Source organism: Egretta garzetta, unplaced genomic scaffold (genome assembly GCF_000687185.1).
Source record: "Egretta garzetta isolate BGI_Z169 unplaced genomic scaffold, ASM68718v1 scaffold65, whole genome shotgun sequence".
Taxonomy (NCBI): Eukaryota; Metazoa; Chordata; class Aves; order Pelecaniformes; family Ardeidae; genus Egretta; species Egretta garzetta.
Window position 1 is genome coordinate 140,987 of NW_009259585.1, and position 24,170 is coordinate 165,156.

Sequence of the window (24,170 nt, forward strand, 5' to 3'; positions counted from 1 at the left end):
GAAAAGTTTGAGAAGTCCTTTTTTTTTTTTTTTTTTTGTTGCATAGGAAAGTAGTTGTAGTCTATTACAACTTGGTTTTTTTTTAATGTAGTTTTTTTTTCCAGAATGAACAATTATCAAAAGGTGACAAAGTTTCCACGTGTATTTTCTGTAGCATTTCATTAAAACATTGCAAAATTTTTCAGGACAATGCAGACTGCATTAACCATACTAGTCCTGATTCTGCAGTCTGAGCCACATGTAGGGCCTTGCACGAGTAAGTTTTGCACTCACAGATGAGATTACGTGACTGAGACCAGTCTTTGATGAATAAAAACTGGAATTCCAAGGTAGCTTTTAAGGGGCACGGACATAGAGGGTGGATGTGTCTGGGGTTTATGCTCTAAAGCGAAGCAGGAGGCTCAGTATAGTGAGAGAGCACGTCTCACAAAACAGCCACTCCGGTTCTGACTTCCAAATCCTGATCCTGAAGGGAAAGTTTTTAAAGATAACACTGGGACAGGAAAATTATGGGGGTTTATGATATTTAAAAACATATTAGATAGGGAGATTGCTACTCCTTTCTCTTTCGGGAGTTCCTCTTTTGAAAGTAAAATGTTAACCCTGTCTTTCTCCCTTGTTTTTGTTTGATTTATTAAACCCCGTTAGCATCTTTTTCCTTGTTAACATCCCTCCTCTGTTACATGAGTCTCAACTGCCTGTCCTCAGAGGTGCTTTGATTATGTGTGGTTATGTTAATCAGACCACTTGTGCTCAATTTAGGTTTGCTTTTGAGGTTTGGATTTCTTTCAGTCTTGAAGGATTTTTTTTTTACCTGTAGTTTGTAGTCTGTAGATTTTATCTGCCTTTTTATGATAAAGCTGTTATATACAAGTAAATATATTTTTAAAATATAGGCCTTAAAGCTTTTTGTAAACTTCAGCTATTCTCTTAGCTATATCTTAAAAAATATTTTTGTGAGGTCAGGAAATGTAGTGCTTGAATGTTTGCCTGGAATGGATAAACCACATTCTGAGATAAGGAGATGATAAAATGAAAATAACTTGGGATCAGTAGGCCATTAAAGTCCAGGACTTAAGTGTACAGGTTATTTATTCGCCAGACCAAAGTTGGAGAAGCTTTGAAATGGAGTTCATGTGGTCTGCTGTAGAAATCTGTCTTGCCAGATCCCGCCTCTGATCTTGCTTCCCATGTTTCCTTTTTTGTTTTGGATGAAGTTGGGCTCCTGGATAAGGCAATTTGCAATCTCTTGCACTATTCTGCCATTCTTTTTCTTGATTTGTGACTCTGTCCACCTGACACACTTGCTGTGCCTTTTTCACATAAATTACTGCACCAATCTGGTTAATTAGAAGATGAAACAATGTTTTGCATGTTACATTTCACTCACTTTTTAACTGTCCTCAAGCAGCATAAAAGTTATGATGTATTTAGTGGCTTTCAAAGAATTAAAATGCATGTGCAGGCTTGTACAAGAAATAACCAAATACACAGAAACCAAATATTTTATGGAAAATTGTACTATATTAGAACACTTCTAATTTTCAACTCTAGAAATCAAATATAGCTTGTGTAACATTCTGAACATTAATATTATCATGCCAGCACAGGAAAATGAAATTGATTTTTTTTTTCTTCTTTTCTTTTTTAATTTGAAGGAGAGTAATCCATTTCCATTTGGGACATTGTTTCATCTAACTAAATGTTCTCTGTTATACAGAGAAATGGAAAGTAAATGAGGACAAGGGAGTAGCATTCCAATATACAAATTTAGTGTATTCATATTTTTTCCAATCCTGTTCTCCGTTCTCTTTGTCAATTGCTGGAAAGTATTCAAGGAGTAGAAAACGTAAAGACAAGTACTGTTATACATACCTAGAGAAATAAAATTGAGATGTAAGGTTATCTGGGTTTTGTTGGGTTTTTTTTTAACAACAATTGTTAAAAAATGGGAAAAAAATTATTTAATGTTTGTATTACTTCAATCTGGTAGTATCCCAGGTTTGCATCTTAGTCAATTCAGTGATTCTGTGTGCAAAAGTAGCTACTAATCAGATGGTGATTCCAACTGGAATTTTCACATTCCCTTAACTATTACAGTATAATGGGTTTTCTCAATAGATTTACTATATAATTTGTTATGTAATTCGTAGCTTTATATTTAAAAAAAAATTCACCAAGCTCTTAAATGTTGAGTCATATATGAGAATAATATATAATGCCAGCAAAATTTGTACAACGGGAGTTTTAAAGAAAGCTTTGTCTTTTGACACTCATTGATTACAAAGTAGATTTTTCAGTTTGCATGTCCTCTGTATTTTGTGATTCAGGCAGCTATTGAATCTCTGGAACTTCAAGAAGAAAGAAAAGAAGAATCTGATGAAGAGGAGGATGATGATGAAGAATCTGGACGATTACGTTTCAAAACTGAACGGAAAGAAGGAACGATAATTAGGCTCTCAGATGTGACAAGAGAAAGAAGAAACATTCCAGAAACTTTGGGTGAGGTTTTGTAGCAATGGACTATTTTGAAGAGCTATAATAAAAGAATGTCAAAGACAGGCTTGCCAAGACTTTTGGAAGAGTCCAATGGCAAAAGATAGAACAGTCACTTTCTAACTTAGACTGCCCTCTATCCAAGTTGTCCAGTCATACGTAGTTTGTTGTAGTATGTGTAGTGTCTGTCTCCTTGAGAATAATGTTTAAGCATATTGTGTTTTGAAAACCAGCACAATGTTTTTTCATTGAGACTTTTGTGGTGCCCTTAAAAGCTTTCCTGTTTTCAAGCAGCAACTGTCTGATCTGTGCTTCACTATGTATTCTGGTGGAATACATTTTAAGGAATTCCTTTGGACTTCCATCCTTGGAAGATTGTCAGTTGATAACACAAATGTTATTACTTGTGTTCTGCTGTGCAATACCTGCATGTTTGCTGCTTTTCCCCCAGTAACGTAAGTGTGCTGTGAACATGTTGTGTGCCTACTGTTGGATTGGCCTAGAGAAATTGTAACTTGCTGGGGAGTGTGTTGGAAAAATATGGAAACCCCTGTTTTCTGGGTTCAGCTTTTCTAACACGGAGCAATCTGGATCTCTTGCACCACCGTGATTCTTTAGGCAGTGCCTAAAAGGGTATATTTTCTTTGTATTTGAGTAGCATAACACAAGTGTGTTTCTAGGAGCACTGCTCCATGTAGCTAATGAATTTGCCAGTGCTAGTTCAGAAGGAGCAGTAGATTTGCAACTTCCTTGCAGCTGCTCTGTTTCAGTCTTTAAATAAAATCACATTGGTTTATGGTTTTGAGAGTTAACTTCAAGACCCCTCATGTGCCCTGGGTACTCAGGTACCTGATACTGTTGTTGTACCTGCCCCACTGGAGGTAACTCTGTTGCCTCTTCGTGTTGGCCTTATAGTGGTGGTAATAATAATAAGTAATAATAATAAAAAGTAAAAATAAGCAGGTAATAATAGGAGATGTGCAGAAATTTTGCTTTTGGAAAGGTGTACTATTCTCATAGATTTGCTACTGAGCCAAAATATCCATTCAAACTATGGAGAAAAAGCTTTTGAAGAGAATCAAGATATGCAAAAGAGGTGAACCGGTAATGAAGGCAAATTGTCAGATGCTGTTGGCTAATTGTCAGATACTACTGGGGGAAGCTGTATTTTTTGATGATACTTCGAGTTTTGCCAGATGGTAGGAATGAATTCTTTACAGAGGATTGCTTTAAGATGGGTGCCACGCAGTGTGAGCTTGGTAGCTGGGTGCTTCTCCTTCTTTCCAGATGAACTGGTATCTTTGGGACAACAGGGCATTTTGGAATTACGCTCCCAGAGCGCATACCAAGGTTGCCAGAACTCATCCTGATGAAATTTTCCTCTTACCTTAAAAGCCTTGCTTTGCAAAGGATGTTAATTCTAAGGATTTTTCTGAAGTTGCATAGCCTCCTAGTTCTTTAATTTGGTTGCAAGGAATTTGGGCTTTACTATGCCTTCAGAAATTGAGAAGTCTTAATTCTGTAACAAAGGTGTTGTGGCTAAGAGGACTTGTTTGTGAGCAGCAAGGAGTCAGCTGCAAAAGCTGAGCCAGACTCTCACAGCGGTATTCATGTAGGCCATGTTGTGCTGTGAGGCATCAGTGCATGATATTGAATCAAGACCTTTCTCATCTGTTGTTCATATTTAGCAAATAGCTGCTCTTACTTGCAATTTCAGGCAAGTGTGTATTAAGGGCCTTTATTCAGCATTGTTTTAATAATTGGGAATTGATTCTGATTAGAATAAGACTGAAGGGAACCCTCTAGAGGCACAGAGTAGTCTTTATAGGCAAGGGATATTTTAGCTGAGGTGCATTTCAAATGTGTTTTCAACCGTAAGATCATATTTCTACGTACCACATACAGACCAGATCTTATTTATACAAAAGGTGCTGGTGGCTTTACAAAGCAGATTATTTTAAGAATAAGAGTGCACTGGAATAGCTAAATCTTTGCACATAATTACAAGGGAAATCGCATACATTTTCAAATATCTGTGGATTTACTCTATAGTTCAATGTAAAGATGAGACCAGCCTCTGAGGAGAAAACCTGTAGTGGAGCTTGACTGTTAAAGAAACAGTGATTCAAATTAGACTTATTTTTAAGTGTAATTTTAAGTGATTTGGGATGTAGCTCTGAGATATAAGGAAAAGGTGATGCAAATGTGGATGAGTCTATAAACTAAAGAGCTTATTTTGTATTTTTGCCAAAGATTAGTTTCATTCTTGCTGTTATGAAATGGTTTCTATTCATACTAGTTATTCATGTTAATTTGTTTATAGAGAGACAAAATGATTGACCATGTGGTAGAAAGATAACCAGCAAAAAATACTTGTTTGCATATAAATATCTGCTTGCTTCTGAGGTTATAGAGCAAATTTTTACAGATGCTACTGGTTTAAAACTGAAACTTTATTGCAGATCTACATCTCCTTACTTTAAAAACTGAATGTAGTTGAGAAAACACTTAAAGAGGAATTAACATTTCAGTTGAAGTTACAAACGTAATTTCCATCCTGTCACATTTTGGTGACCTTTTGTGACAGCTTGTCTCTATTGGAGGAGTGCATTCTTACTTGCTGATTAAAGATGTCATTTGAAACCATTTTATTACCAGCAATAGTGAAATTAATCTTGACACTTAGAGACACTAGAAAAATAATTGCTGATTCACTGCATTAACTGTGTGTGTGAGAACTGTACAGTCAAGATGAGAATATGTTTGTGCTGGTAAAAAGATGTAAAAGTACAGAGTATTATCATGAATGTAGCCGAGATGTTGCCTAAACATTTCTTTACCCAAGACAATGCAAGTGGTGGTTTTGAAAAGTTTAAAGGAGAGGTGTTGTAGGACAACTACGCAGTTGATTTCTAGAGATACCGAGTTTCTCATCTTTGAGAAATACTTGACTTCTTTCAGTGCATATAGTTGAAGTCTTCCCAGATTTGGAATTGTCGTTATGCTCTGGATTCAGTTACCTAGTAAATGAAGGAAAATTACTTTGTTTGGCATCACCAAACTAATGTATTCTCTCTGTACTTAATTTAAAAAATAAAACAAACCCCTACACTTATGCAGAGCCATTTGCAAAGTCATAACAAAGGTTATTTGATGTGGTAGTACTTTTTGTTATGTCCTGCTTAGTTGGCTTATGTTCACTGAGATAACTAGCAGCTGAGATTTCGGGCAAGACTAGGAAAATAAAATGAATGGTTTCCCTGTTGCACTGTGGGCAGAAGCATGTAGTGTAATCAGGTTGCAATTCTGGATGATGGGGAGAGAAAAAAAGTAAAAGTAAAGGAGAATAATTGCTATGTCTCTCAATTTAGATTGCATATATATGTAAATGCATGTGTGTTTTTTTTTTTTATAGCTGTTCTGGAACGTGATTTAAGTTGTAAATCTCTGCACTGTCCAGGATAATAGGGGTTCTGGGATTCTCATACCTGGGGATTTGAAATGCCATTGCTGCTGGGGAGCCACCCAAGGCAGATGTAGCTGCAGAGACCTGTGCTCAGGGTTGGCATAGGGGCGGGGGCCGGCCGCAGCCTGCATCTGCTGTCCAGGGGGCTTGGCAGCATCCCGCCTGGCTCAGCATGCTTTGGTCCCAGCGCACACCAGCCCTTGGCCTGGGAGCAGCAGTGGGCCTTTTCACATGAATACCTGGTGGTGCTTTGGAGGAGTCTAGGGAAGGAAAGAGGATCTCTTCTGCCTCTGCTCATCTCTCTTCTGGTTAGCAGTCTGATCTTGCTTTTAGGGAAGAAGACAAGGGACTATTTTCCTTGCTCCTCTCCCTGCAAAACTGTCTTCCACACCATCTCCTCTCCTTGATCTTTGTATGTGTGGCACAATGCTCTCAAATTCAATAAACAGCCCACCTAATAATTGAGCTGACTGTATATTTTGCTGCGTGGTGACTGATAGCAATATAAAGCACTTGAGGTATTCGTGAGTTTAGTTCACTGCATGAGTGTTCACGTTTGCAGTCTGTCACTGAGGCTCTGTGCGTAAACAAAATTCTTCACTATTGCCTTTAGTGGCACGTTGTGGGGGAAGTATGATTCTTGTAATGTTACTTCTTTTAAAAATTAAATGGTTATATTGTACTTCTGTGGTCATAGATGCAGTATGAATTTAATGATGCTTGCTGCAGTGAATTCAGGGGGAGTTTTGTTTTGGGATACTTTTTTCCATGGTCATGTTACACACAGTTTCACTTTTCTGGCTGAAAAACTCAGTACACAAACTGTACCTTTAAAGACGCAACTTTTAAAGTTTGAGAACTTCTGTGTAAAGTGAGTAAGAAAACAATTTATTAGTTTTCATTCTAAAGAGAGTGAAAGTACCTGCACATCGAAGGTCATGTAAACTGACTGCCCTGGATGCTCTCTTCCCTTCCCCTGGCTTAATCAGCACAGCCCTCTGAAGTAATTTTGTTTGGAGCAGCCCATTCTTTCTTCTGAAGTTGTTTTTATTCAGTGGCCTTCGTTATGTGCTGAAGAGGATGAGAGATTCAGACACGATCTGGCCTTGCAGGAAGCCTAGCTCTGTTCCCAGGTTCATTCAGACTTGCTTTCCTCACATGTGACTTCTAATCTGTTTAATAGGCAATAGCTTCTTACCGTCTTGAATGGTAGGTATTTGTTGCAACGACTGAACTTTGCTTTCCCAACTACCTTGCTGAGTTCAGGGTTGTAGTGTGGAAGATGGCAGAAAAATTGCCCTGCCTGTCTTATTCTTGGAAATAAAAGAAAACTTTCCAAGTAGCAGCAAGCCCGGGATGCCCTGCAGGATTTGGATCCTCTCTGGTTAAAGGGAGGAGAGCTGTTATGGTGCCATTACATTGCAAAGCTTCTTCTCGTAAAGTATATGGGAGCTAGTGGTCTGTCTTCCCTGCAGACCAGCTAAAAGCCTGTGTTAGCCCTTTCACACTTGCAAGCCTGTGAAGAAACTCAACTTGCTTCAGGTGTGGACAGGAAGGAGGCTTGAAATCAGAGCTTTATTTCTTTTTTTCATCGCTGACAGCTAAAGATAGATAAGGTGGCTGGTTTAGTTGCGTCTAATGCTTTTGATTGCTTTGGGTAAGAGTACATTTGTCTTAATTTTCCTCAGAAATTCACAGTGTGCACATTTAATACCATACTAAGATTTGAGGGAGTGTGATTCCTTGCCCCTTTCTAAGTATGCTGAGATTTTCCTGATAAAGCCTGATTGTCTTGCCAAGCTCTCAAGGCAGGTGCTAGGGCAAAGGTAGCATTTCATAAGAATATCTGGTGTGATTGTAAATTAAGGCTTTATGTCACTTAATCGCGGTGTCAGAGAGGGGAGAGAAAAGGAGGTAGAGAAACTTGTCTCATCACCAACATGCAGAAATGAAATAGGCAACTATATTTTAGGAGTCTGTCATGTTTGCTGTGTTCTTAGACAGTCAGCAAGTTCTGATTGTTTGGGTTTTTAAAATCAAAAAGCCACAGCTTTCTGGAGGTGCCTAATGCCTCTGAAAACTGGGACATGTAAATTTACAGCCTTTGCAGCTCAGTCATGCAGGTAGCTTTCGGAGCCAAGTAAGAACAACTGCTGCAGTGGGAATGCGTGGCGCTCACCCTTTTCTGCCCTTCTGTCAATCCTCAACTTCAAAGACTAATCAAGATTACTTAGGTGGTTTAAGTAGCTTTGGCTGTTAGACTCTCAAGAAATCTTAATAGTTTTCTAATTGTTTTAGTTATGTATTCTTGATGGAGGATATGTAGTGATACAAACTACAAGCCAGATACAAACTATGTTTATTCTGATATTCAGGTATTATAGCCATTATGTGCCCTGAAAAATAGTCTTTGTACCCAGTCTCCTATAACGTTAGGAGCAGTCTTTTTAAACGGAAAAATGGAATTCTTGCACTAATTGCCATTTATATGGATTCAAAATACATTTTTATTTGTCACGAATATGTTTCTTGTAGAGTAGTTTAATTTTGCCCTGTTAGAAGCAGAAGTCAATTTTAGAGGTAACAAGGGATCTGACTGGCACATGGCAAAATTGTCAGCTGCATGTTTGGGTTAAATCCACTTGAAGTAACTGAAACCTGGTGAGTGGCACTGCTTGTACTGTCACGGTGTGTTTCCTGAAGTTTCCTATAGACTTTCTCTCTATTTCCATGTGATTTGATTACCTGTGCCTGTTAATGCATGCTTTTCTCTTAATATTACCAGCATTGTCCTAAGTTTCAAGGAGATTTGGCTGTCTTTGAGTACTGTCTGTTCTCTGTTGTTTGCCTGTGATGTGAGTGGGTGTTATCAGGGGCCATGTATTTGACTTGAGCTGAGCGCAGATTTTTAAGTGTGCACTCTCTAAGTGGAATTATCGCTTCTAAAATACAATTGGTTCTTCAACCACATACAAGAGATAAAATATTCCGTGATTATGTACTGCAAAAACACTTCAGCAACCAGAAAGTCTGTCTTTGGAACGGGCCAATGTGCAAAAGAGTCTGGAGGGTAAAATCTGTTCATATGGAAGACTCAACATATGCTTTACTGTAAAGTTTACAGGGGTTTTTGTTATGCTGCCTGACATTTCTGTAGATACGCGAGATGTTTAGGATAACACAAATGTGAGAGGAGCCACAGCCTCCTCTTACAGCATAAGGCAAACTTCAATAGCATTTAAAAAAAAAAAAAGCAAAACAAACCTTTTTTGTGGATGTTTGTTTCATTTACCTGCTGCTTTTTGACTGTGCAACAGACACAAGTATCTGTGTGCTTTTTCCTTTTAAAGATGTCTTTAATGAAATGCTAACATGCCACCTAAAGGAGATCAAAGTGCCTGCAAATTTTATGTTAGTTGCAGGGATGCTTGTAGTTACAGTTCTACCAATGTTTTTTTCATTATGTTTTCCATCTTTTCAGCACAAAGCTAAAATATTTTTTTTCCCCATCTCTCTCTTAACAGAACTTTCTGCAGAAGCCAAAGCAGCGTTACTTGAATTTGAAGAGCGGGAAAGGCAGCTTAAACAGGGACGGTATGGCTCAAGGAGAGGAGGGCGAAGAGGAGGCTCGGTTATGTGCCACGGAATGGGAGAACAAAGGAGAGACAATAATGATAGGGGAAGAATGAAGGATCACAGGCCTGCACTGCTGCCAAACCAGCCGTCAGCAATGGTACCTTTTAATCCTTAGTATTCTTTGAACATACTTTCAGGAAATTACGGAGAAATGCATTCTAATTCGTGAATCTTTATGAAGGTGGAATATATATTCCAACGTGTGCTTTTTGCTCTTTCAGGGCACTGTTAGGCAAGACGGGCTTTGCATAACATGGTGATTGTGAAAGTATGTGCTTAGTCCTGCTACCAGCCTCAGCTTGAGGAATCTCAAGGCCTCCCAATCAAAAGTGGATTTCAACTTGTACAATATAGTCAGGCTTACTGACTGGTTTGCCTAAGGATGGCGGAAAAAGTTAATTCCTCCAAGAAGTCCTCTATGTGCAACATGGAAACATATTCAATCCCACATTATCAAAAGTAATTTAGTTTAAAAAATATGATTTGTAAAATATTTCTTGTTTTTTTTGTCAAACTAATATTTTTGCTGATACTTCTAAAAAATCATTATTTGTATACCTACCATGCTACTATGGAGGCAAATAAAACCCTAGGAAGGTAATCACCACTAGATAAACTAGTATCTTGGGATTTCAGTTAATACTTAGCTTTGTTACTCTTTTTTTCCCTCTGGGCTTTGTATCACAAAGTATAAGCTGTTACTTTTTCCATCTGGAAAAAAAACCCAGCAAGTGTGTAATCGAGAGGTAGCCCACACTTATTTTTGTTAACTGTCACAAAATGTACTGGAAGCTGAGATTGTAGAACAAAGCCTGTGTATGTCTTTGCAGGACAAGGTCATCTGTATTAAACAAAGGGGATTTTTTTCCAACAGCAGTAACTCTAGGTGCTGATCACTAGCAGGAGTCGGTGGATATCTCAGCGGTTGAGAGCCCTGCAGTAGAATATTTCGTGCTTTTAAAACAGTGAAGGTGGAATAATTTTTTTCTGTATTGCCGCAGTCTTTGCTAGTTATTTTGATCTTAAATGTTGTAAACATACTGTGCTCATCACAATATCTTCTTGTGCATACTTTGTATCTGCTTTGCTTTATGTATATGGCTGCTGAAAAAAAATGATGTCACATCTTTGTTACTAAAAGGTTGCCTGTTTCAGACTCTGCTTACGCTGCCATTTGGAAGTTACTGGGCTAGGATTGATAGGTAGTGTCAGTGAGTTCAGAAGCAGAATAATATCTCTGAAGAGAAACTTGATAATATTTATTTTAACTATAACTGATTATGGCCATTTGTGTTAGTGAGTGTTGAGCAGCAAGAGACTTTCTTCTATGTTACGAAAAGTACCTTTAAAAGTATCTTTAAAGTATTTTTTTCTTCAAGCAGTGTGGATAGGTGGGCTGCACTGATATCTTAAGAATCTAGCTTAAGTTGTATTTTGACTTTTGTTGCTACTGCTAGGTCTGTTTTCTTGGAGAGGATCTTCTATACATGAAACAAAAGTTAGTGGATTTGTTTTGATACTAGGACTCAGATTTCTAGTGATCATCACATATACCTTATTGGAGTTGATGACAGTTTCTAGTGACATATGCAGAACCCTACATATGAAAATAGACAGTTTCACTGTTAAAAATAAGTGAATGAATGTGTACATTTCCTGTGTGCTTCTTGCTCTTTGCTGTCCTTTCTTTCACATGAATGCCTTTGGTTGTTCCTTTGCTTTCCTGTGCTGATGGTTCTTATCAGTTCCAGTTGAGATATGGGAAAGAATTTTTTTTTTTGTTCATATTTGGCTTTAATTGTTCTCCAGAGGTGTCTTGGGTTTGTGCTGGTTTATGTCAGGACATTGTAACTTTAAAGCCTATTGACTTTATTCTTTTGTCTGACTTTAGACTCATTCACAGAGGTTAATTCCAACACACCAGCAACCTGTTAGGAGTCTGTTCCAGCAGCAGCAGCACCACCAGCAGCAGCCGCACCACCAACAGCAGCAACAACAGCAGCAGCAACAACAGCAGCAGCAGCAGCAGCAACAGTTACACTCTCTGCTTCCTTTACAGCATCAGCATCATTCTTCTCCTCCTCCAGGGCTACATATGCCCCCTCAGATAGAAACGCCTAGAATAATGATGACTCCACCTCCAGTGACACCTCAGCAACCGAAGAACATACACATAAATCCACATTTCAAGGGGACAGTAGTGACGCCTGTACAAGGTGAGCTTTCTGAACGCCTTCCCAGTCATGCGAGCGTGACTCATCGTCTTTGCCAATGATGCAACAATTTGTTTACCACTTCATGGAAATGTGCTTCAGGCTGATATTTTTTCTTTAAGCTTGAAACAAATGTTTTGCCTAAAGTAAGACATAATGTTGTTGGACTGTGGCCAGCTGAAATAGTAAAGCCTTTTCAACTACTTTATTGTCTTTGTTACTCTACTGTAAAGCCTGCAAAGAGCAATAAAAATGCAAACTGAAAAGAGAATATGCTTTTTAAAAGTAGCAAGTGTCACTGTTCAAAACTAGGCAAGCACTGCAGTTCATAATTTGCCACATCATTCCAGCTTCAGCCAAGCATTCACAGAATGACCACCTACCTATTTCAGTGAGAGTACACTGAGACACTCCTCGCACTGTAATTGCTCTCTGAAGGGTACCAGCTGGCATCCTTACTTGACAAGATACATGCCCTCAGTTCTCCTTTCAGTGCCACATTTGTGATTGTTTGATTCACAGCCTGCAAGTGCACTTTTTCTGTAACTTAACACAAGCACTCTTTGGGCTACACTTTTTAGGGCAGCTCTCAGCAGAGTTGTTAATGTTACTACTTATTTAGGAAGTGTTTAATCCCTAAGAGGATAAAAATAATACCTATATAGCTCTGATTTGTGATTCTGTTGGGACTAGACAAAGTAAAGAAATACGTGCATATTCATACATATTTACTGCTAGGTTTTCTGTATTTTTTCCCCTTCAAATCAGTAGAACTCCAAGCCAATGCTATCTTTGCTTCATTTATTTGACCAATGAAAGGTAGAAATTTGGCAGGGTAGGATATTGCTAGTTGATAGAGATCTATTAGGCTTCTCACAGATGGCTTCATAGTAGCTGTGTTGGAGAGATTATTTCACTTTTTCCTGTCTAATAAAATCAGTGCTTCTCACCAAATTACGCATTGGGACAGATTATCTGGAAACAGGCCCAAAGGTCATTTATTCTTGGATTTATGCCTTCTGTGCATTTTTCTAACATTTCCAAAGCAACAGTTCTTGTTTTGTGGAAAGCAAAAATTGTTTTTAGACTATTCTAGATGCCTCTCCTCTCTCCGCCCGTGAACGGTCAACAAATTCCGCATCTAGGTGAGCCAAGTTTCCTCCTAATGCCAGCAATGGCTACTGAGGATTTTAGCTTTTGCCTATGTCAAAAGTATGCCAGTGTATCTTCTTTCTTTTGCCTGAGTCTTTTTCACATTATCAGATGGCTTCAGGCTTGTCTCAGCCTTTCCACTACATCTGTGGCACCATGTGTATTCCAGCAGTCTTGCTTTACCTCGAGCATAGTCTTTTTTTTTTTCTGTCTTTACTTGCAGATCCACATTTTAACAAGGTTGTGCACCTCCTGCATGTTAGGAGATTTTAAATATTGGATTTGTAGTCTTTTTTTTTTTTTTTAGATCTTATACCTGCTGACTTTATGTGCACATTCATTTCTTGACTAGTAAAAGTGTAGTCGTCCTCTCAGAATGAGCAGCCCTGGAGAATGAGTGATCCATTTTTGAATGGTGTAAGACCTGTATTTCAGTTGGGAAGATCTATGCTATATGTATTGGTGACAGCTGGTTCATATGAAATACCATCCATTTTACTGAAGGAATCCTCAGCAAGACTACTGAATATTTCTCCTAATAGGTTTGCAGCATACTATTAAGTGCAATCTTTTAAATCACTGTAGAATTTTAATCTTCTTGATTAAAGAGCATGTATGGCAAGCTGAGTCTTCTGCAGTGGCTGAGAGTAGTGACCATCTCCATCTCTTACTCTGCATCAGTATAGTTATGTTACATGAAAGTATACATTTGCACACCTAAGGAAAATGTGTAGGAAAACAGTAGTTGTCTTAAGGGAAGATGACAATAATTCTAAAATCTTCAATGGTATTTGCATGTTAAGATGAATTTTTAAGCAGTCACTGCAGGCAAACAGTAGACTGAAACTCCAGTGTAGGGAGAGCTGTTCTAAACTTCCTCATAAAAAGTCTTCCTCAGTTTAATCCATCTGCTTGAGGCCCTGATAGACAGAGACTGGTAGTTGACAACGTTAGGATGTGTTTCACATGTGGCGTAATTTTTTCAGGGTAACAGGAAGTATGAAAGATCAGACCCACTTCGTGTTCTTGATGATGTCCTGCCCCTTCTTGGCCGAATGTATTTCCAGATATCTGAGGGGTTTTACACATTGGAGAATATAGTCAGATAGGTGCAAAGTTTATGGGTGTTCTGTTGTTGAAAATGTGATGCCTGGAAGCTAAAAATGCCATGTCTGGAAGTGTATGATATGCACACTTAGGTTCTGGTAATTTTAATGGTGTGCTGTCATGTTTTAGTGTAGGCTGGCATTTTTTCCTCTCTAATTTTATGGCAGGATTAAGCTCACACACTTCTAATTGTCAGCACCAGGGACACTTTTTCTAACTGAAAATCATAGAAGTATACTTTCTCAACATCTTTTTGATTTGAGTTAGTCTTGAAATGCGTCGAGTATATCAGTATTTTCTAAAAAAAAGACTCAAACATCCCATAAAGTGTTGTGAAATTTTCATGCGAATGAAATAAATGAAATAGCATAAGTGCTCTAGTAGTCAGCTCCTTCAGCCTGAAAGTGAATTGAAGCACTCTTGAAGAATCCTGTCATTGGCTTATTCCTTTGATGTCTCCAAGGCAAATCTCTTACAGTGGCTGCCATTTCCCTGCCCAGCCTTGAATCTTGCTTCAGAAAAATAGCTACTTCCAAGACAGTTTTGTTTCAAACAAATTTCTACTATTTTTAGTCTTTGAAGCTTCATAAAGGAGTAAGGAGGACTCTCTGTCAAAACCCCTAAAATGGTTGTGGGAGCCTCTACGCATACCTGCTGCTGGTAGTGGTCGGTTAGTGTTCAGCTGTGCCTCTCATAGCATTTGTATCTTGTGTCCTTTAGCTGCTTGCTTGTCATACAGTTTTCTCTTTTCTTTGTGTCCTATTCTGTAAATTAGTTCTGAGTTGTAAGTAGTAATTTTTGGCCAAATGCATGTCCAAATTTGAGTATGGTCAATTTATAAATGCTGGAGGACTGTGCTACAAAATACTAATTCAACCTGTGGTAATAGGTATTGAGGTTTTTTCCTCTTAATGTTTATAATACAAATAACTGTTTCGAGAATACTGTGGTGCTGCCAAAACTGACATGAACTAAAGAGCGTTTTATCGCAGCTCGGTAGATCAGTATGCCATTTACCTTTTAAAAACTGTTTGGTATCCTGGGAAAAATTACATTAAAATTCTAAATAATCAATATTGGAATTGCTTATTCATCTTTTCAGGTATAGCATTGGAATTTGTGGCCAAAAGCAATTTAATCTTCTTAAAATAGTGTCTAATAATATGCTGTGTATTATTTTTGAAACATGCTTTTTCAAACCTATGGAAGATTTGACATCAGGAAAATGAATGTTTATTTGAGACTTCTTTGCTGCTTCAGCAAGTGCCCAAGGATGGAAAGGGCACAATTTGAACTACTGTCCTCCATGAGTATTAAATTAATTTGCTTAAAATATATAAAAATATATATGTATGCTACTGCCAGAGGCAGGATACTGAAATAGACACGAGTGCCCTGTTCAATTGACATTTTTCTACATTTCCCACCTTATGTGATTTTTCTCAGTGCCTCTCTGACCTGTAATACCTGAGCTATTTTAGTCCTACGTCTGTCAAGAGCACCCTGTCAATTTTTTCCAGGTGGCCATGGCTGTTTGATATCGACAGATGTTCATTAGAAGCCAAGATGAGGCTTTCACCTAATTTTCTTGTGTAACCCGATACCAAGTTTGCACGCAGTCCTTTGGCGCTGAAAGACTGGTGCAATTAGTTTGTCCCATCAGTCTCTGAACTAGTAAACCACAAGTACTTAACAAAAATGGGTAGAAGCCAGACATGGACATGAATTAAAAATAACCACTAATGCATTAGTTCTTGTGCCTCAATTACCAAGGAAAAAGGGATTTTTGAGGCATCTTATCAAAGTCTTATGTTGGGAAACGCAGCTAGCTTAAGGGAGGAGTTTGTGTTTCTTAACATCTTTCCTGCTCTGAAGTGTAATACAGTAGTCATCTACAAAGTCCATGTTTAACCCTGTCACTTTCAGAAATGCTAAAAACAAATTCAAGAAAAATACACTTATTAAAAGTTTTTAGTAAGTAAGCAAACACATTCAGTGCTGTTTGATTGAGATGCTTTATTTAACTTCTCTAGGCCTTCTGTTTAACACTGAACTTTTGTACTTTTAACACTTAGACAACTTAACAAGGAAAAAAACTGCACTGGAAAATGGGAAATCTGTCATTATACTTTGTACTGGGGACTCAAATAAAGATTCAGTCCCCAAGGTGATCAAGCAGTAGATACTTTGTGCATTATGCCATAATACTAAATGAATGTTTTGGGATAATTTTTTTTGTGACTAGTCTTTTGAAACGCAGTTGTATGGGCAACTCATCCCCATGAATGCCCCTGACATGTTAATTTTGGAGGTTATTTTTCAGAGTCTCCTAATTATTCTTGGTGTCTCGCTATGAAATAGCAGTCTTTCATCTGAGATCAGCACAGTGATCAGTTGCGTACACCATTATGGTGGCAAGGCCCGATTAAGTAGTTTTTGCTTGCTGTTAATTGCCACTTGCTGCCTCATTTTACCTTCCTATGAGCAGTAATTTATACCCATAGACCTTCTCATGCTTGTGCTTCTCATGCTTGTGCTTGTTGTGGGAGGTTGGTGGTGAGACTGGGAGATGCCTAGGAAATCTTGAGGGGCATGAAGCTGAGAAGGCAAATTAATCATGTATACTTCTATTTGAAACATGAAATTGCTGTTAAGAGTCTCTGTCAGCTTTGTCTAAGAGACGTCTTTGGCTGAATAAGTATTCTAGTTTTCCTTCCTGCAACAAGGAGCAATTTAATTCTGGAAAATGCAGAATTAAATTATGTAAATTAACTAGGAGAATCCTAATTGCCCTGTTGCATGTTGTGGGGGGAGGGAATGGTTGCTTAAAGTTAATTGTAGGAACTGTGACATGTGAGGGTAAATGTAGCAGATTTTAATCATGGCTTCTTACTGCAACTGCTTTTGGAAATAACAGCAACAACTGTTAGGTAAAACAAATGGTGTTAAAAGGCGCTTCTTGTTTCAGTGCCCTTGCTGCCAGTTCCAGCCCAGCCAAGACCTGCTGTAGGACCCCAGAGATTTCCTGTGAGTAGCAGCTGTTTCTTCTTCTCTGATATGGATAAGCATACATTTGCAAGGAAATATTAATATAGCAAATAAAAGCTGTTCTAGTGAAATATAATTTTAAGGATTTGTAAATATTGACAATTCACTCTGCAGTTGAAAATGTTTGTTAAAAGCTTAAGGTCAATGGATTTTTCAGAGTAGAATTAATTCTGTTTAACTGTAAAATTGTTGAACCAGTCTCTCCAGTGGGAGAGGCATGAATGCATCTTGTCTTAAGGAATATGGGCTTCATTTTATTACTTGACTCTTTCTGTATAAATAGAATCCTTATTTGATATAATAAAAGGCTCTTTGAAGTAATCCCTAAGCTTAAAAAGCATTATATATATTTTTATTGTAAAAATCAGCAAAATTTCATTTTTATCATTACTTCAGGCATTTAAATGCCGTCATATTTTTAGATAAAAATGGGAATGGTATTGCATGACCTTGCTTTCTCATATGTTTCTAACTTCGAAAACAAACAGGGCACCTAGCTGCTTCACTAGGGTAATTTCACTTGTTATTTTTTATTTTTTTAGTTCTGTGAATGGAGAGAGTGCATACTTCTAGACCTTTTCTCGTCATTCCATAATTTAATTGTCCTAAGTTTTTAGCTCAAGTGGTTTGCAAAGTATCAAAATAAGCAAAAGGGTAAATAGTTCGTGCAATATTGCCTTAAATATTTTCAAATAAAGACCCATATGTTATGTTTCCCAAATAGATAAAACACAAAAATTATCCTCTGTTAATGTGTGCAGTGTTAAAGGAGGAAAGTGGATGTTTGTGAACATCTGTGTAGTATCACACAGTAAATTACTTGCACGGAGATCAGATGTATTTTCAAAGAAGCAGGTTTCAGAAACCTGCTGTGACTTTTGATTGCTGTGTGCATACCTGGTTGTTTTTGACACAGAGTATTTTTCGTACAGGACATATAGCTGAGGAATTGTGATGTCTGTTTTGTACAGTAACTGGGTTTTTGAATGGCCATTTTTCTTCTGTGAAGTATAAAAAGGTTAAGCAGTAAAGCCACAGTTTCACTAAGTAAATTCATGTTGCATAATTTCATCAACAACACTTTAACTGGAGATGCTTTTCTATTAAAAATGCTGTGGTTTTCAGAGGAAAGAGTTTTCTTCAGCAGCCTTTAGTATTACGTGGAGACCTTATTAACATTTTAAAAGTAATTCTTAATTGTTTTTTATGAAAACAGGTATCTTGCGTTTGTTTTCCTTTGACACTAAGTAGCTTTGCCAATAAACACAATTTGGGATGGAAAAGAAATTGGCGGATAAGGAATATCTGTAAAGGCATTGTAACTGACATCTTTGAAGTGTGTTTACATCAGTGTAGAAAAATTGGAAATTAATTTTTTTTAAATTGACTGTGAAATTAGATTTCAATTCTGTTCACTTTGGTTTTGCAAGTTGAGAAGTACTGCAAACCTAGCTCATCTTGCATGCAACAGTTTTAAAAGGGAATAAAATAGATTGAACATTTCTGGTAGAACTCTTGCTCCTTTTGCCTGAAGGAAAATACTTGAATGCTTGCTGCCTTTTTATATAAGCAATGCACTAACAAAGAGTCAGTGTAATTCTTTTTTTCATAAAGAGGAGGGGAGGGTTAGCTTAACTAAGAGGATCCAGTGCTGTGATTTGGTTGCCGAATGTGGGTGGATTTTTTTCTGCCTTAGCCAGTAACTGCTATATGACCCTGAGAAAGTTACTTACTATTTCCATGACTCACCAAGTTATAAAATGGGTATAATATGGTCTTCCCTTACGAAGTACTTTATAAATTTTGCATAGGTTATCAGTCATATTAAGATTAAGAATTAAGTGTCACTGTGTACATATCTCATGTTTGTTTTATTAAATGTAGTATGTTAGCTCTTGAGCTGAAGACAAATTTACTTTCTGACTTGAACGTTTTATCTTGCAGAACTAGCTTTTTTGCTCTGTTACATGTCAAATGCCTTTGTGCCATTGTAATTCACTTGTTTATGTATAAGTGTTGCCTTATAGCAACATAGCAATGGGTAGACAACTTTGACAAGCCATTTGAAAAAGATCAAAGAAGTATTCCAGACTACAGTTCATTCATCCTTTTCCTCACATTAGAAAGAATCTCTGGATATGTAATAACTTCAGCTTGCTCTTGTTTTTAGGATGGCCTAATCCAAGGATAATAGTCAACTGATTTTTTCGATTGCTTTGTTTCTAAAAAACTGTGGGGTCAGAATTAATGTAGCTTGCTTTCTCCTTTAACTTTGAAGTGGATAGTTTATTTTGATTGAATATGGCAGAGGTGGAAACATTAAAGGTAATGAAATTCTTGCCAGGGAGGGGCCTAAAAGTGGCGAGTGCCCTAACTGAAGGAAAAGTTGCCCCTGAGTTCCTATCTTAGAGAAACTGCTCAGCACAGAGAGCCTGTGTGCGCTCTGAACATGGGAAGAGCTTCAATCAGAGCTAATAAATGCAAGTCGTAAATCCATTGGAAACCAGGTGTTATTAATTTAGGGCTAATGAAGTGACTTGTAACCATGTAATGGTTAATTCTTACAGCCTTTTGCAGAAGGATGTAATTGAAGAGTTGAACAAAGTTGTAATGAGCATGTTAGCATATTGGTGTGAGTTCTGAATTACAAGAAATAATGTAGTACTAAATCAGGATAATGTTGATCAGGATTGAGCCTGCTTGGAGTTGGGACTGATTAAATTCACTTAACCTTGAATCTGAATTTTAATATTTCAGGGTAGGGCTCATTTTTCAATTATTTCTTACTGAAAGCTTAACTCCTGAAATGTTTAGAGAGGAAGTACGAGAAAGGACATAATGGAATGAATCTGTGTTCTCTACTTCCAGTTATTTTAACATTTACAGTAGTCTTGAATCAAGCAAGGAAGTTGTCTATCTCTTATTCTGGGAGCATTCAAGGTGGCTTAGTGTGAATGATGTTGGAGAGCTATATTCAGCTGATAAGGACTGAATAGATGGCAGATCTGAGGCATGTTACAGCTGAGAAATGTGGTGAACTTGGGGTAACTGGGAACTAAAGACCCGAGTTCTGTGAAGGCTTCTATGCCTGTCTGAATAGCACAGTACTCTTCAGGTGGCTGTAGCTGGTAGTAATCAAATCTTCAAGCATAGTTGATGCTAGTATTTTTCCTGGTATTTGAATTAACCTGGAACTGTGCAAGAGCCAACTGCGTGTTTTCTTTAAACTGTTCAAAGAACAGATTAAGGTAACCTCTTTGGCAGAGTCCTTCTGAAGGTCTTGCTTTATCATCCACCTTTGCTTTAAAGTGGTTAAGATGTCTTTTTCTGAGTTCCTGTCTCAGCGGCACAGTTGGTATTTCACAAATAACAGGCTACTTTAGGGAAGGTGACAGCAGACTTTCTTCATAAACTAGTTGTGTGGGTCTTCTGACCTTTTCATATATTTTCTGACTAAATTTCTCATTTTTGCAGATGCCCCAGTGCAGGTACAGAACCTGTATTTTTTTCTTGTTACACAAGAACATTGTGGTTCCTGTCCTCCGGTGTTTGCTATCTAGGCTAATTTCTCTTTCAACTCCTATGTTCTGTGAAGAAGGATGGGGTAAAACAAGGGAAGAAGAAATCAAGTAAAAAATGGAAGAGGTGTTTAGAAACACTTTATACGTAGGCTGCTGCTAACTGACTATTATAGAGGCCAGATCATCACTTAATACAAAACCAGGAGCTAAGTTGATGGTCCAGATGTTTTCATCCCGTATGTGACTCCACCAGAGTCACACATTCTGTGTCTGAAATATTTCAATGTTTGCCTGAAGAAAAATGCATAAGGACTTTTTGCTTCAAACATCATTTATTTAACTTGATGAACACTGAAGTAATAATCATATGTGGCACGTCTGCAACTTTTTAAGGACATACGAAAGTGGAACAAGTGTTGTCGTGCCCACTTTGGGATAGAGTGTGGCAGAAGAAAGGTGTTCTCACTGTCAATGTTCTTCAGCCAGAAATTGTGAGGTATTCCTAGCATCCAGCTTTGCGGCTGGAATGGGGCATTTGGAGTGAAGAGGAGGTTGGGGACAACCCGCCTCACTGCTCAAGGCAGAAGAGAGGAATTCCTTGGCGCTGAGGCCATTCCCCTCTGTCTCTGCCCTGGATCCTCCTCTGAAACTGCTGCAGAGAGCTGGGTGTGGTGCGAGCTGGGCAGGTTTCCATCCCACAGACACGTTTTATTAACTTCAGTCAGCTTGAGTTTCAGAGCTGCAGTTAGGAATAGTCTGAAGTGGCACGAAGCACAAGGTGAACTGATGCTTGTGTCTGCCTGACTAATTTATGCCAGGGAGGCTTTGATGCTTCTTAATGCACAAAGCTTTTCTCCTCTCCATGTCTTAGTGCACTGGGTACCTTTCAGGTAACAGCTGAATTCAAGTCTGAAAAAGATGAATTGTATAACATAATTTAATGTTTTACTCAGTATAAAAATAAGCCTTTAATAGAGCAACTTGTCCTCAGGCCCTTGTGAATATTTTGCATCGCATGTCTTTTCAGTTCCCAGGGTGTTTTGACATGATTTGGTTTTGGAACTTGGCTTACAATTTCCTTTCAAAATCATCTTTATCCCAAAAGAATACTTGTTTGGGTTGTTCGGTTTTTTTGGTGTTTTTTTTTTTCCCCTCAAACTGAAAAAACCTTAGTAAACTTTCTTTATGTTCCCATTCAACATGCTTTCACTTGATTTCCAGGACATCAGGTGTTGTCTTGAATAATCAACTGCCTTTCACAGCATCCATTTTTGATTCAATTTTTCACCATTTCTGAAAGCTCTAGTTTGACAAATTCTGAGTTTTCAGGTGTTGTTTGAAATTCATACACTGCTTTTAAACACTTCTTTATGCTTTAACATGTGAGAGGTTTTTAAACAGGTGCCCAGTTGCTCATAACGAGGTTGTTCTCCTTCATTGCCACTTGCTTGAAACATTTCTTATAGACAAACAATGTATTAGTGCTATACAAATTGATTATGAAAGGTACATTAGAATATGATGTACTGCTTTTTCCCCAAAGTGGCCCTTGGACTGACTTGGGTCAGCCTGCAACATCCATTTTAGCAAACTTGGGTCAATTTAATGGGTATTACAAAATTACAAGGTACCTGGGTCTGTGGGTGTGCCTTTATGTAAATAGCTCTTGCAGTATGTAGAAGCAGAAATGTGCAGTGCTTTTGAAAATAAAACTCTTTGCGATAGTGTTTGCTGTTTGTGGGAAATGCAAATGGGGAATAAATTTTTTTTCCCAGCATTTCAAATTCGATGGTGAGTTGCTACGAGTGAATAAGGGCTTCAACAACTGTTGCTAAGGTTGTGGCTCGTATTCTGCAGTACACACAGTAAGGACAATTTACACAGTCCTGCGTCTTGAGTACAGGCAGTCATTTTAAACTGATGTTTAGTAATTAATGATATTTAGTAACTAGTACGTGTTTGCAACAGTATGCATGTAGGAGGCAAACCGTTAATGCAAATAAAAAGCCACTTGTGAAAATGATTCTCCTACTTCCGCACAATTATTCTGCTTTCGCTATGGCTTTACTATAATGAGTAACAGTAAATGAAATTTTCACTCTATTACTGTGTAGCAGTGGCAGATCACAGGTACTGTAGAAAGCATTTTGTTTTCATTTAACAGGATACATGGTATCAGGTGGTGTTGATTGACATTTCTTGGATAGTGCTTTATATAGCATTTCATGCAAATCATGTTTGAAGGAGACTGCTGCATCAAATTACATTTCTTTCAGATTATAGCCCTTGCAGATGTGAGACAGAGCTTGTTCAGCAGCTAGCAAAAAGCTCTCGTTTTTACTACTTACTGTTTTCACAACTTGACTGCAAAGCTCTATAATTACAGCACTTAAGATAGTGAAGGAATGATGGGTGCTTTCTCTCATCAGATCTGTAGGTTGTAGCAAGCAGATGATGCAGCATGAGATCCCTCCAGCTGTCAAATATTGTCAGGCTGGCATAGAGGGAATGCAGTTTAAAATGCAGGTGACATAATACCCAACATCCTCCATTTGCTAGTGGGCTTCTGATTAATCACGATTACCATACATTATCATACCATCAAATTTAATCATATCAATGAATTCCCATCTGCAGGAGGAGCAGCAGCAGCTAAACATGATGGTAACAGCTATTAAATAAGAAAGAAATAGATGGTTTCTAAATGCAGTAACCCTTTAACTTGTCATGCTAGCTCCAGTGTGCACATGCTCTGTAGATATTAAAATCAAACAGAGAACTTGTGCATTTCTGTTTCATAGTTATTGTCATTTACCCTTCTGTTAAGTAAGTGCTGTTTAATACTGCCAAGAAAACCAGGGTTGTAGATTTTTTTTTTTTTTTCCCCGTGTTAATGATGGTAGATTTTCTTCAGTCTCAGCTTTATGTAGTACCTGCTAAATGCAGAATTGGAGAGCGGCTGAGGTTGGCAGGGACCTCTGGAGGTCATCTTGTCCCACCCCCTGCTCAAGCTGGGCCACCTAGAACTGGTTGCCTAGGACCATGTCCAGATGGCTTTTGAGTATCTCCAAGGATGGAGACTCCACAGTCCCTCTGGGCAACCTGTGCCAGTGCTCAGGCACCCTCATAGTAAAAAAAGTTTTGATATAGATACAGATTTATATATATATATGTGTGTGTGTATATATATATATGTATGTATACATATATGTGTATACTGTGATATTTGTATGAATGAAGTTTGAACTTCTTAAAGCCTTGTGAACAAAGTAAAAATTTTAGCAAGGCAAAGAGGAAAAAGTATTACGCAGGTAGCTATTTAGCCATTAATTAGAAACTGTTAAAGAGATATTTTTCAGAAGTCAAGACTCATCTTATAAAGAAATCCAATTAAAACATACAGCTGACTTCTTACTACAAAGCAGTAAGGCTAATCTAGTGCTTAAACACTGAATGAAGAACTAAAATATATTTGGTATAACAATACAGAGTCCTGGATGATAGTATAGTTCTCTTAAGGTATTTTCACTG

General features: G+C 37.9%; 1 protein-coding gene across 1 annotated transcript in view; it reads left to right on the forward strand.

Moving 5' to 3' along the window:
- Window positions 1–24,170, forward strand: part of RBM33 (RNA binding motif protein 33) — a 100,166-nt gene that overhangs the window by 17,000 nt on the left and 58,996 nt on the right. Inside the window, exons 8-11 of the mRNA XM_035893268.1 lie at window positions 2,331–2,502; window positions 9,487–9,695; window positions 11,490–11,814; window positions 17,039–17,097. Coding sequence (XP_035749161.1) covers window positions 2,331–2,502; window positions 9,487–9,695; window positions 11,490–11,814; window positions 17,039–17,097 — 765 coding nt within the window. The remainder of the gene's footprint in view (window positions 1–2,330; window positions 2,503–9,486; window positions 9,696–11,489; window positions 11,815–17,038; window positions 17,098–24,170) is intronic.